The sequence below is a fragment of the Cornus florida genome, unplaced genomic scaffold (genome assembly GCF_030987335.1).
Source record: "Cornus florida cultivar Cherokee Brave unplaced genomic scaffold, ASM3098733v1 CherokeeBrave_3.0.0_Hap2_Chr04, whole genome shotgun sequence".
NCBI lineage: Eukaryota > Viridiplantae > Streptophyta > Magnoliopsida > Cornales > Cornaceae > Cornus > Cornus florida.
In genome coordinates, this window is record NW_026775574.1 from 6491074 (window position 1) to 6503565 (window position 12492).

Below are 12492 nucleotides of genomic sequence, written 5' to 3' on the forward strand. Positions count from 1 at the left end.
TTAACACACAATCCCATAGAAGGTTTGCACAATCCACTAGTGTTTATAATCACAATACTTTGCCCGTAGATCCTCAAGCTCCTTCTTTTGCGCATCCAATTCGTGTTTTGCCCTTAGAGCCTCCAGTTCCTTCTCTTCCGGAGACATACCTCTGAAAAAAAAAAAAAAAAAACAAACATAGAAGTGTTTTTAAACCTAAACATAATTTGTAACAAAAGGGCATTCAAAAAACTCAATTACATGGTAAAAAGTAAAAACACTAACCGTTCTATCATCCAGTCCATCAATTTATCTATCCTGTAATAAAAACAAAAAAGTCAACAAATAAATAAATAAATTACAGAGAAAACCAAAAATTCCTAGACATCTCTCACTAGAACCAACAAACAAAAAATGCTAAAAATCAACTAGCATCTTTAGAAAAGTGGAAGTCAATGTGATATTAATTATTGTAGAAAGTTACAAACTAAGTAAAGTCCAATTCAAATAGGAGGAAGAGGGTGAAACATACCCATCAGCTAAGCGGCTACCAACACACAAACCAGGAATAGCCATCACCGAATATAACACTGAGTTACAAAAACAAAATTATTTGTATTAGTACTGAAAATTGAAACACAATTAAGACAAGAAAGTTAAGGCGAAGAAATAATTACATGTTTTAGCAAGCCATAATGACATCTGTTTAGACATCTTGGCGAAAATCTGAAAGAAACTTTTTTACAAAATAAATAATAAGAATATTTTATCATCAAAAAGAGAAAAATACAAATAATAAGAATATTATTTTATCCATTCCGAGTTCCTCTAATTGAATCTCGTGTTTAGATGCGCGCGCGAACACACAAATATATAAATATACATATATAGAGTCCTGATCTCTTATTCCCTATGGAGCAAGAAAATATATCCACACTTTTTATATAAAATTAAATCTAATGATCATTTTTCAAACCCACCTTTGATCTTTCCTTTTAACACAAAAGCATTCTCATCCTATTTTTAGTTTTTATATTTAATTTTATCATTACCACTTACGTAACAATAAAAGGTAATTATCAACTCTCTCAGCATTTCTTCGTGCGTTGAATTTGAATCCATGGACAAAAGTGTGGACAAATTATTACTTTCCATGGATAAGGTTGTGAGAAGAGCTTTACTCATTTTTTTTGAGTTACCATGTTGTTTCTGAGACCATAGTCAGTACATCATCATCATCATCATTCAATAATCAAACTCACAAATTCACAGATACTCTAGGTGGGTTTGAAAAATGACCGTTAAATTTAATCTAACGATTTATATAAAAAGTGTGGATTAATTTTCTTACTCCATAGGGAACAAGAGATCAGGACTATAATAATAATATTTGTATGTATTGTATAAGTAATTAATTGATTTGGTTAAATTGGTTAGAATTGGATTTTTGGAGACTTAAATTCGTGAATCGAAATTAATAGTTTACCAACTTTTAACTCCAAATGAATTAATGGACTAAAAATCAAATCAAAGTGCAAGGATCTCGATGAAATCAAATTCACAAATTAAACTCCCACGTACTTTCATGATGGAGATGTTAATCAAATCACTTATAACTTTTTAAAGCATTAAAGTATTTCTCTAAAATAATTCACTTTAAAATATCAAATTAATTAGGTCAAACTGTTGAGGGTGACAAATAAGTTTGAATCACTAAGTTTCTTCCTTTTTTCTTTTTTTTTTGGCAAACAATCTAAACAGAAGCCACACGGCATCTACACATTTGAACGAGAGGCCAAAGCAAAAGATCATAACACATGAAACTGCAACAGTCCAAAGCTAACACCCCTTATAGTCAAGATCATATGCTTGACAATCAAAGGAAAGGGTATCTACACATTTGAACGAGAGGCCAAAGCAAAAGATCGTAACACATGAAACTGCAACAGTCCAAAGCTAACACCAATTATAGTCAAGATCATATGCTTGACAATCAAAGGAAAGGGTATCTACACATTTGAACGAGAGGCCAAAGCAAAAGATCATAACACATGAAACTGCAACAGTCCAAAGCTAACACCCCTTATAGTCAAGATCATATGCTTGACAATCAAAGGAAAGGGTATCAGCACTAGTACTAGTGGAAAAACCAGCTCTACAAAAGTACCATCATGACCACCAATATAGAACCAAGAGTATCATAAGCTTAACCGGTTGATGGATCTTCAGACTGCGGAGCACCCACCAAATGTGCAAGCAATATCGCAAAGATTTGAATATGCACCATGGCCCAAGCCCACTATTGGAATGAATAGAAAAATCAAGACTGTGCCACTAGGGGAAACCACAAAGCCCAACTGCCAGAGGCCCAGCAAACCCATACTAGAACCTTCCATAAGAATGTGGTCCAACACTGGAACATCCGTCTCTAGAATTTTACACCACATAACTAGTGGAGTAGTATTATTCAAGAATAGAATCGCCCCCAGGGCGAAGTAGTGATGGTTAGAGTTTGGGTTTTCACAGAAGAGGCTCGGATTCGATTCCTAGCCTTTGCATTCTCGGAGTGTAGTAGTGATGGTTGAGCTTGGGTTTTCACAGAAGAGGCCCGGACTCGCCTCCTAGCCTCTGTCTTTCCAGACTCACCCGGAGTTATCCTAGGGCAAGGCTTCACCCCAGGCTTGTACCACGCCAAAAAATAAATAAATAAATGAATAGAATCTCAAATGGGTGTGGGACCACAATTGAAAGGTCACTTATTAGTGCTTTTAATCAGTACGCTGGAAAAAGGATGCCCAGGCCTGGCTGGCTGGCTTTTACCCTGGTTGGCGTTAGTAAAATGACTTAACTGACCATTGAACTAAGCAAATATACATAACTAGGTTAAGGGTAGAGTCCAGAAAACACCTTATAATTTATTTTGGCGCGAATCACACTCTCTAATTTATTTTGTGCATAACTAGATTCACACTAATGTTGCAACTAAATGCGCCAGATCTGATAGAGAATGGGTTAAAATCCAAAATTGCCCATTCATATTCCATAATAGCCCTCACCATATTCACGGCCCTCAGCTGTGTCTTGGGAAATGACTCACCACCGACCTCCTTGCTCAATCCGAGCACATTGTTGTGACTCCATTTTCTAATCAGTTCCTCATTGCCGGTATCGGTCCTCCCCGATTTGCTTGAAAAGAAAACGGCCACGGCGAGTTTGGAGCAAAAACGGCGGGTAAACCCAATTTGATTTCTCTCTAAGCCAATACCCTAAATCTTAGTGAGAGAAGAGTGAAAATTTCAGAGACAGATAAAGAAGAAAGAATTAAATTCAAACCCAAATCTTAAAGAGAGAGGCGGCTGTGCTAGCGACTATTAGAGTCGCGATTCCGGTGGCCAATGAACGGCGGTGATGTGTGGCAAGAAGCGGCGCCGTAGCGGCTGTTCAAAGTCCTCAACGTTTTCAAAACGGTTAGGGATTTGAGTCCTTGACGAACGGTTAGGGACTGACTACCTTCCAGACCCTTGTTTGTTGGTTTACCTCTTTTTTCTTTTCTTTTATTTTGTATTCTATTTTTTTTTTCTTCTTTGTACTCTTGATTTGTTGATATGATGTTGGTATTTGAGTGTTTGATGAATTGATGTTATGAATTGGGTTGGACTCTGTTGAGAGAGAGGGAGAAGAGAGAGAGAGGTGAGTCTGTTTGGGGTCAATTATGCCTACTGCTAGGAAGGTTTATGGGCTTTTACCGAGAGGGCACTGACTGGTATGTTCTCTCTCTAAAGTTTCTTTAATGCTCTTTGATTCAATTTTATATCATATTATATATTAATTTCATGTCTTAGTATGTTTATTGAATTTTATTAATTAACTTACCACGATGAGCAATTGTGAAGATGGTGTTGAAGGTGCTGTCCACCGGTGGGTCACTGATAACAAGGGTGGTCTCTGTTTTGTCCGCCGTTGATGAAGATGGTGGTGTGTGGATTATCCGCACGCGACCCCTAAATTAATTGCACATTTTCCATGCTGGCACAACACCTGCTTTGGGAGTATATTTAATTTAGTCGTGTAAAAAGTGGGAAAGGAAGACTTTGAGGACTTCTGATCTGATTTGCTCTTGTTTGCCTCGGCCAACCCAAGAACTATCTATGGGTTTCTGAATTAATATCGAATAAAAGACAGATAAACACAAACCCCATGATGTGAAACATGAGTGAATCATCAAAGAATTATGGCTTTACCATAATTCTTTTCTTATGTTCTATTTTTTCCGTGTTGACGGTAATCTTTGATGCAGTAGAATTAGACACCATAACTACAACTCAATCTCTTACTGATGGACAGACCATGGTCTCTTCAGATAGAACATTTGAACTGGGATTTTTCAGCCCCTCAGGTAGTAGTTCCAGGAATCGATACTTGGGAATATGGTACAAGAAAATATCTGATGGGACTGTGGTATGGGTTGCCAACAGAGATACTCCACTTACTGATACATCAGGAGGAGGTGTCTTAAAGCTCGCTGATGGAGGAATTCTCGTGCTTATCAATAGTACAAGCAACATCTTCTGGTCTTCTTCAAATTCATTATCAAATAACAACAAAGTGAACCCAGTTGCACAGCTTTTGGATTCGGGTAATTTTGTTGTCAGAGATTCAAATGATGAGAATTTCCTATGGAAGAGTTTTGATTATCCATGTGACACTTTGTTGCCGGGCATGAAGCTTGGAAAGAACCTAGTGACTGGAATTGATCGGCGTCTATGGTCAGGGAAGTCCAGTGATGACCCTTCTAAGGGTGAGTATTCTCATGGACTTGATCTTCGTGGATTCCCAGAATTAGTCCTCCGGAAAGGTTCGATTGAGCAATACCGTTCTGGTCCATGGAATGGTGTCTCCTTTAGTGGGTCGGTGGGTTTAAAACCAAACAGCATCTACACATACCATTTTGTTGTTGATCAACAGGAGGTGTATTATGAATATATGCTTGTTAATAGCTCAGTTTTCTCACGGTCGGTTTTGAATCAGCATGGAATTATACAACGCTTGACATGGAATTATAAAATACAGGATTGGACAGTTTATGGGAATACACCAGCAGATAACTGTGATTTCTATGGGCTGTGTCAGGCCTATGGTAGCTGCAGCATTGGTAACTCCCCAGTATGTGGCTGTCTTGATAAATTTATACCAAGATACCCAAAAGATTGGGATACAGCAGATTGGTCAGGTGGGTGTGTTCGAAGAACGCCCTTGGATTGCCACAATGGATCATTAAATGGATTTCTCAAGTATTCCGGTGTTAAATTGCCTGACACACGGAATTCCTGGTTTAATAGGAGCATGACACTCAAGGAATGCGAGACGGTATGCTTGAGAAACTGTTCTTGTATGGCTTATGCCAATATAGACATAAGAGGAGGAGGAAGTGGCTGCTTGCTCTGGTTTGATGACCTGATTGATATTAGGGAAATCCCTGAAAGTGGGCAAGATATTTATATAAGAATGGCCTCCTCTGAGTTAGGTATGTATGATATATATCCCCAAACACATAGATAAGTTAGTCGCTTTTACATTCTGGTGTGGAAATAAAAGAAAGTTGCCATCTTTTCAACATAAAGGAGGCATGTAGAAGCTCTCACAAATGTAAAATTAGGAATAGAAGCACTTTAAACAATATTGTTATCAAAGAAATTTAAAAGTATTTTAATTGTGAAAGTGCACCTAACCTAACATGTTTTTTTACTAATAGCAATTTTATGACAGGTCTACTAATAAAAGCGCTTTTTTTCATTCTAATAGCAATGTCAAATGAGCCCTTAGTTTTTATGTTCACCTTTCTTTTCTTTCTCCGCCAACTTTTCTTCCAATTCAGTTACAACTGGGAGACGAGCATTTGGCCTTTTTTCCACCATTAAGTCCGTAAAGGCACCTAGTTGCATTCCTTATCAGTGCAAGAAAAATTATTTAGTTTTGGGGCAAAGAAGCAGCGAATATGCTCAAATTGACTGCTGATGATGAAATTTTGAGTGGTCACAGTAATAGGACTACCTATGATGCAAGGTTCAAGGTTGAGCTGTGCTAGGCCAAAAACAACTAACAAATGCCACTAAGTTTGTGGTGAACAAAGTTGCCAAATGAAATTGTCCATGATGCTGACACTTGAAGGACTTCAGAAATTGGCAGTTTTGATGTTAATTCCATTTGGGGTTGAGTCCTAAACCAGAAAATGATATCAATTGATTTAAGATTAGGTTGAATTGCAGCAAATTTGCTGCAATTACTCTTCTTAAAATGCCTGCTTCATGGTTGGCCTTCAGGATGAATTACACCAGTGAGTGAAAGACTCCTAAAGGCAATCATTTACCGAAAAGTGTCTTCTTTTACTTCTACTTTATTTCTTAGTTTTCCTGCCTTAAATTATAGTTGCTTTACATTGTGGTAAATTTTGACTGTGCAGAGAGTCCAGAGACGCATAGCAGCTCCCATGTAAAGAGACGATTGAAGATTATAGTCCTTCCTATATTACTTACAGCATTGGTACTCCTAGGCCTATTCCTTCTCTTGTATTTCTTAAGGAGGAGGAATCTGAAGAGAGAAGGTAAGATATATAGAAGACTCAAATTACTTCCCTTTCGTATTTTGCAAAGAAAACTACAAATTCTTACCGAGGCAAATCCAACCCCATTTTTTAGTAGATTCCAAGTTTCTATTTTATGTATGTCTCATGTCTTGTCGGCATCATATGTCAAGATTTTCAAATTTATTTCCTCTGCCACTTTATCTTGGTCTCATTCTGTACCTCCTCATTTTAATTGAGCCACTTTAGCTTTATATTCTGATGTCTCATGTACTGTGAAGTGTACCAAAATCAAGCTTTTTGAATGTTATTAACTATTGATAAAGTCATCCAACCAATTTTTTTATTGGCAAATAATCTCTAAAATGGACCCATCAGATTGTGCATCTTAATCATAATCCTTTCTCTTAGGCTTACAAGACTTTTTCAGGATGAGTGTAGAGACACAGAAGTTGTCTGTTATGTTGCTTGAAAACATCTGTTGACCACCATCTAAGTTTGAGCTGTTAGAGACAGTATGAGTTGAATATTTAGATCCTTCATCACGCCCCACAGGTGGCCTTATTTTGGTCCAACACGTGTTTCAATTTTAATTATCAGGGTAGAAGAGCTCTCCAACTAGAGAAGGAGACTAAATCTCCCAAAATCTGCTAGAAGCCCCTTTCCTTGGAAAGTCTATTTGGCGTTCCAAGGCCCCCCTCAAAGTGGCCTTCTTTGCTTGGACTTCTGTCTTGGGTAGGATTTTAACCCAAGATAATTTGAGGAGGAGGAATCAGGTGGTGGTCAACCGTTGTTTCTTGTGTTTGTGTGATGAGGAGACAGTTGATCATCTTCTGTTGCATTGCAGTATGGCCAGAGACTGCTGGGTTTTGATGCTTGGTTTGTTTGGGGTTCCCTGGTTTATGCCTTGTTCCTCTAGAGGGTTGATTGAGGCTTGGAGAGGTTTCCCAGTTGGGGCTCCCATTCTGGATGCTTGGAGGGCTACTCCTCTTTGTATTTGGTGGTGCATTTGGCTGGAGAGAAATCAGAGATTTTTTTAGGGAAAGGAGAAGCCTGTCTCTATGCTTAAGTTCTTTATTATTTCTACTCTTTTTTGTTGGGTCTGAGAGAGAGATTATAGATCTTTAGAGAAGATTGTTGCTTTTTTGGCCTCTTTGAAGGCCTGAGGCGTTTTTTTTTTTTTTTTGGCCTTTATGTTTCTTTGGGATCCGCTCCCTTTTGAGCATTTGTTATAATATTTTTACTAATCAAAAAAAAAAAAAAAATCTGCTAGAGTATTATAGAAAGATACAATATGTACTACTAGAAAAGGACAAAACTACTAGGTGAAGATTCTTTTGTAAGACCTAGAGAAGATTGTGGTGCTAGTGATATCAATGGTCATCATGAGAGTCTCATAACAAATAAACAAGTAGCTAACCCGGCCTCCTAGAAATTTATCATTTGGAACCAATATGGTTTTTGCACTGGGAGTGACAGCAATACCGCTATAGATGACATTTACTGAAGTAGGCAAATGATTAAAGAAACAACTCAATGCTGCTAAAATGATATCTAAGGGCGTCATTACTTTACTTTGACATTATTTCACTTTCTTTTCTGCTAATATAACAAAGGAGAATAGACATCTCAATTCTTGTTCCATCCACTGGTGTTGTGTCATGTCCAGATTTTTTGGACATGATAATATAAAATAAGCTCTTATAACATTAAAGATAAACCATTTCAATATTCCAACTTTTCAAATTAAAACAAACATAACAACTGAAAAAAAATAAAAAAAATAAAAAAAAACATTGTCTTAAACTTTAGTTTCAAGAAACACACTCTCAACTGAGTTCAGAAACAACTTCATTTCTTCCGACTTTGGCCAAGAAAAATATTGAGGTGAGCACAACCGCTCAGTAGGAAAAATACTCTAAATCCATATATACAAGAAGATAGAATATGAAGAGCAATATCATAATTTTTTTTTGCCTTGAAAATGGTTAGTGGTTAGTTGGGAGAGGGGGGAATCGAACCTAGGATCAGTAGGGTGGGTGGCACTAAAGGCCTGGCCCTTTACCACTCGGGCAACACCACCAAGCCTAGAGCAATATTATAACATACCTGTACTCACAAATAACAAAGCCTAAGTAACATTGAATTAAAATATTAGTAATAATAATAATACAAATACTCCAAACATAATTCAAATTTGAGTTACAACGTCAAATCTCAATCCACAGAACAATCCCCAACATGAATATTGCACACGTCAGTCGATTCCTGGTCATTCTCCAGCGGACCGCTAACACCCAACTAAGTTCCAGAAAATGGTTATAAATGTACGAGCACACGCATGCAAATCACTTTCAAGAACATATAACATGCACATAGATGAAAGGTTAAAATATACTACAAAATAGAATAATTTTAAGTTTGATCCCATCTATTTGGGCATATAAACTGAGAGTAAATCTCCTACCTTGTGTTGAATAACTCCACAAGAAAAGAGTACGCTCTAGAAGCCTTACTGTTCACAAACCAACCTACTCCACTCCATAGTTTGTAAAATGAGTTTTCTTTCTGTTTGTTATTCCCTCAAATGATTAGCAATCTACCCATCCGGATTCTAATTTATAGGTGAATGCAGAAAATATAAGGTCGTGTAATTAATGTGTAAGGAATATATAGAATCATGTAACTATTGTAACTACTGGGCCATCAAGTATCAAGATGTCTGGGTCATCAAGTATCAAGCTACTTAAGAGGTGAGTCTTATAATTTTGTATGACTCTGCATATTATTTTATTTTATTTTATTCGAAATAAAAGCTCATTTAGCCATGTATCATACCAAAGGTCACATTCATAAAGTCATTGACCCCTTTATTTGTTTTTTAGTTAATTTTTAATGATAATAATGTATTTTTAACTTTAGTATTTCAAAATTACGGGTTCTCACATGTTGCTTACAGCTTACCAGGTTCTTTTTCTTTCTTCTTGTACAAATGATTATCATGATGCCGTTGTATTTAAGAGTGTCATGCCATACCATTCTGGAAAGAGAGTCAGGGTGATCCCTTAGCAAAGGACCCCTTATTTTCTTAAGTCATAGACCCTTTATTTATTATTTATTTATTTTTCTATTTTAACGATAATAATATATTTCAAAATTTCGGGTTCTCACTTGTTGCTTAAAAGTTTCTTTTTCTTTTTTTCTTAAACAAATGATTATCATGCTGCCGCTGTATTTGAGAGTGTCATGCCATACCATTCTGGAAAGAGAGTCAGGGTGATCCATTAGCATGCCAGACGGTTATTTGAGTGATGACAGTTATCTAGTTTCATCTATAACATTTTTTATTTTGCAGGTATGGAAACTAAGAGTGAAGACATCGAGTTACCAATTTTTGATCTGGAGACTATTGCAAATGCCACTAAGAACTTCTCTTCCACAAATATGATCGGAGGGGGTGGTTTTGGTCCTGTTTATAAGGTTAAATAAGTAATCTTTGGTTCGATATCTAATCAAAAAGTGAACCCAATGATTTTAACATTGCTATTCAAAAACTTGTAGGGTAAGCTAAAAACGGGACAAGAAATAGCAGTCAAGAGGCTTTCAAATAATTCTGGACAAGGTCTACAAGAGTTCAAAAATGAAGTTATGTTGATATCCAAACTTCAACACCGGAATCTTGTTAGGCTATTGGGCTATTGCGTTGAAGGAGAAGAGAGGATGCTAATATACGAGTACATGCCGAACAAAAGCTTGGACTATTTTATTTTTGGTCTAGTCTCTTGACCATTTATCTTATTATATTAATTTCATGTTGCAATTTATGCAGCAGAGTCCTCTGCCCTATTTTTAAAATGATAACTGATGTAAAGCTTATATGGATGGAAATGTCATGCAGATCAGAATAGAAGACTAGAACTTCCATGGCAAAAGCGATTTGAAATTGCTATGGGAATATCAAGGGGACTTCTCTACCTTCACCAGGACTCAAGATTAAAAATCATTCATAGAGATCTCAAAGCCAGCAACATTTTACTAGATGATGAACTAAACCCCAAAATTTCAGACTTTGGGATAGCAAGAAGTTTTGGGAGAGATCAAATTGAAGACAAAACAAAGCGAGTAATCGGAACATAGTAAGTTTTGCAAACAAATGTCAAGATAGTACTTGTTCAAGATTTCAAATGCTTAAATTTGATAATTTTATGCAGTGGTTACATGTCGCCGGAGTATGCCATTGATGGAAAATTTTCAGTAAAATCTGATGTGTTTAGTTTAGGTGTGCTTTTATTGGAGATAGTGAGCGGCAAGAAGAACAGGAAATTTCATCATCCTGATCACTATCATTCGCTTTTGGGACATGTATGGTGGTGAAATGTACCCTATTTTGTTTTATTTTTCTCTCTAACTTCCTTTGTGAATTACTAAATTTGAGGATTGTGATTGTTATAGGCTTGGTTGCTGTGGAATGATCACAGAGCCCTGGAACTAGTGGATTCATGTTTGAAAAATTCATACATTGAATCTCAGGTACAAAGATGTATTCAAGTGGGACTACTATGTGTTCAAAAACTGCCAATAGACAGACCTTCCATGTCATCAGTAGTTTTCATGTTGGGTAATGAGGGAGTGGCATTGCCTGAACCCAAACAGCCTGGTTTCTTTGTAGAAAGAAGTTCTATGGATGCAGAGACATCAACAGGTGAGAGCAGTCATACTGGAAATTCCTTGACAATAACAATAATGGAAGCCAGATAGAAGTAGCACCTTTTTCATACTGCTGTAGTGATGGAGTTTATGCATATCAAGGAAAAAAGAAGAAGATTGTAGTTTGTTATCTCATTAATCGTATAACATCATCTGCGTTACAAGGGAATTCTCCCCATTCCATTCTATTTTCTGATTAAGTCCAGTTCACTCTTAATCTTTGGGTTTTTGGGTGTGTTTGTTATGTTCATAACATTGGACATGGTCTTAACAAACTTGACTCTGATGCCACTAAGTGTGTGTTTCTTAGGTATTCTAGCACTCAGAAGGGTTATCGTTGTTATAGTCCTATCTTACGATAATATTTTATGGAAGGACCCAAACTCAGGGGGGGGGAGGTGTTCTGAATCGTCTATACATGGATTGTTTTATTTTTTAAATCAATTTTCTTGATAAGTTAGCTTTGACTGCCATTCACCCATTGTAAAGAATTGGACAATGAGAAGTGGTTGGCGTTAACATATTCTCACATTATGTTGACTATTCTTTTTCTTTCTTTCTTTTCCCTAGGTCACATTTTATTGACTATTCAACTGTAGAAATTTTTTAATTTGTTTTAGTGTTAAGAATTAAAGTCAACTTTTGGTCTAGAAGATGAACCTACGTTTCTGAAATTCTGATGGAATTAACCCTATCAGAGTTGACATATTCTCACATTATGTTTCAATTTAATTGTGAGAATCAAATCACTCGCTCAAATGAATGTCCTCGAGTCTTTCTGGATTGTGTATAGAAGAATGTGAGAGTCATTTCAGAGACTATACAACGCGATGCCAGCGAAGGCATACATACATTAAGCAATTTTTTAAAGTATTTTGACATAAGCAGCTTCATTAGTATATTTTCATGCTAGATTTTTGAGATACAGACTCTCACCTTGAAGTACCTTTTCCCATGTTATACGCAATATTCCTATCTATGCCATTAAGCAAACAATATATATTTATAATGAGTACTTATCACATGGTGTTCACCCCCTTAAATAAGCCTAGTGGAGTATGCTTTGTTGAATGACAAGTGCTGCATTTAGTTTGTAAATGAACCCCGACAACTTGTCATTGTCCAATTCTTTACATGTTTTTTAGCTCTTCAAAAACTATATCATGATCAGTATTTATCTTGGAAAGTACTTACAGTTTTGACACGGTTCAATTTGGTTGGTTCAA

General features: G+C 36.6%; 1 protein-coding gene across 2 annotated transcripts; it reads left to right on the forward strand.

Annotated features, from left to right (window-relative positions):
• Positions 1–2948: 2948 nt before the first annotated feature.
• LOC132302607 (G-type lectin S-receptor-like serine/threonine-protein kinase At4g27290) lies at positions 2949–11483 on the forward strand. 2 transcript variants are annotated; one of them, XM_059799515.1, is made up of 8 exons: positions 2949–3742; positions 3873–5503; positions 6440–6580; positions 9915–10039; positions 10121–10331; positions 10458–10695; positions 10771–10921; positions 11012–11483. In XM_059799515.1, the coding sequence occupies exons 2-8, from the start codon at positions 4189–4191 to the stop codon at positions 11315–11317; spliced, it is 2487 nt and encodes an 828-aa protein (XP_059655498.1). In that variant the 5' UTR covers positions 2949–3742; positions 3873–4188; the 3' UTR covers positions 11318–11483. The 2 variants fall into 2 exon arrangements, with proteins under 2 accessions (XP_059655498.1, XP_059655499.1); XM_059799516.1 differs by lacking the exon at positions 2949–3742 and having other exon boundaries at positions 3760–5503.
• Positions 11484–12492: the final 1009 nt, after the last annotated feature.

Bases quoted from the DNA above. Each gene is read 5' to 3' on its own strand.
- LOC132302607 (XM_059799515.1), top strand. From the start codon at position 4,189: ATGAGTGAATCATCAAAGAATTATGGCTTTACCATAATTCTTTTCTTA. The intron at 10,040-10,120 runs GTTAAATAAGTA...AAAAACTTGTAG, and splicing joins GTTTTGGTCCTGTTTATAAG to GGTAAGCTAAAAACGGGACA. The intron at 10,922-11,011 runs GTATGGTGGTGA...TGATTGTTATAG, and splicing joins ATCATTCGCTTTTGGGACAT to GCTTGGTTGCTGTGGAATGA.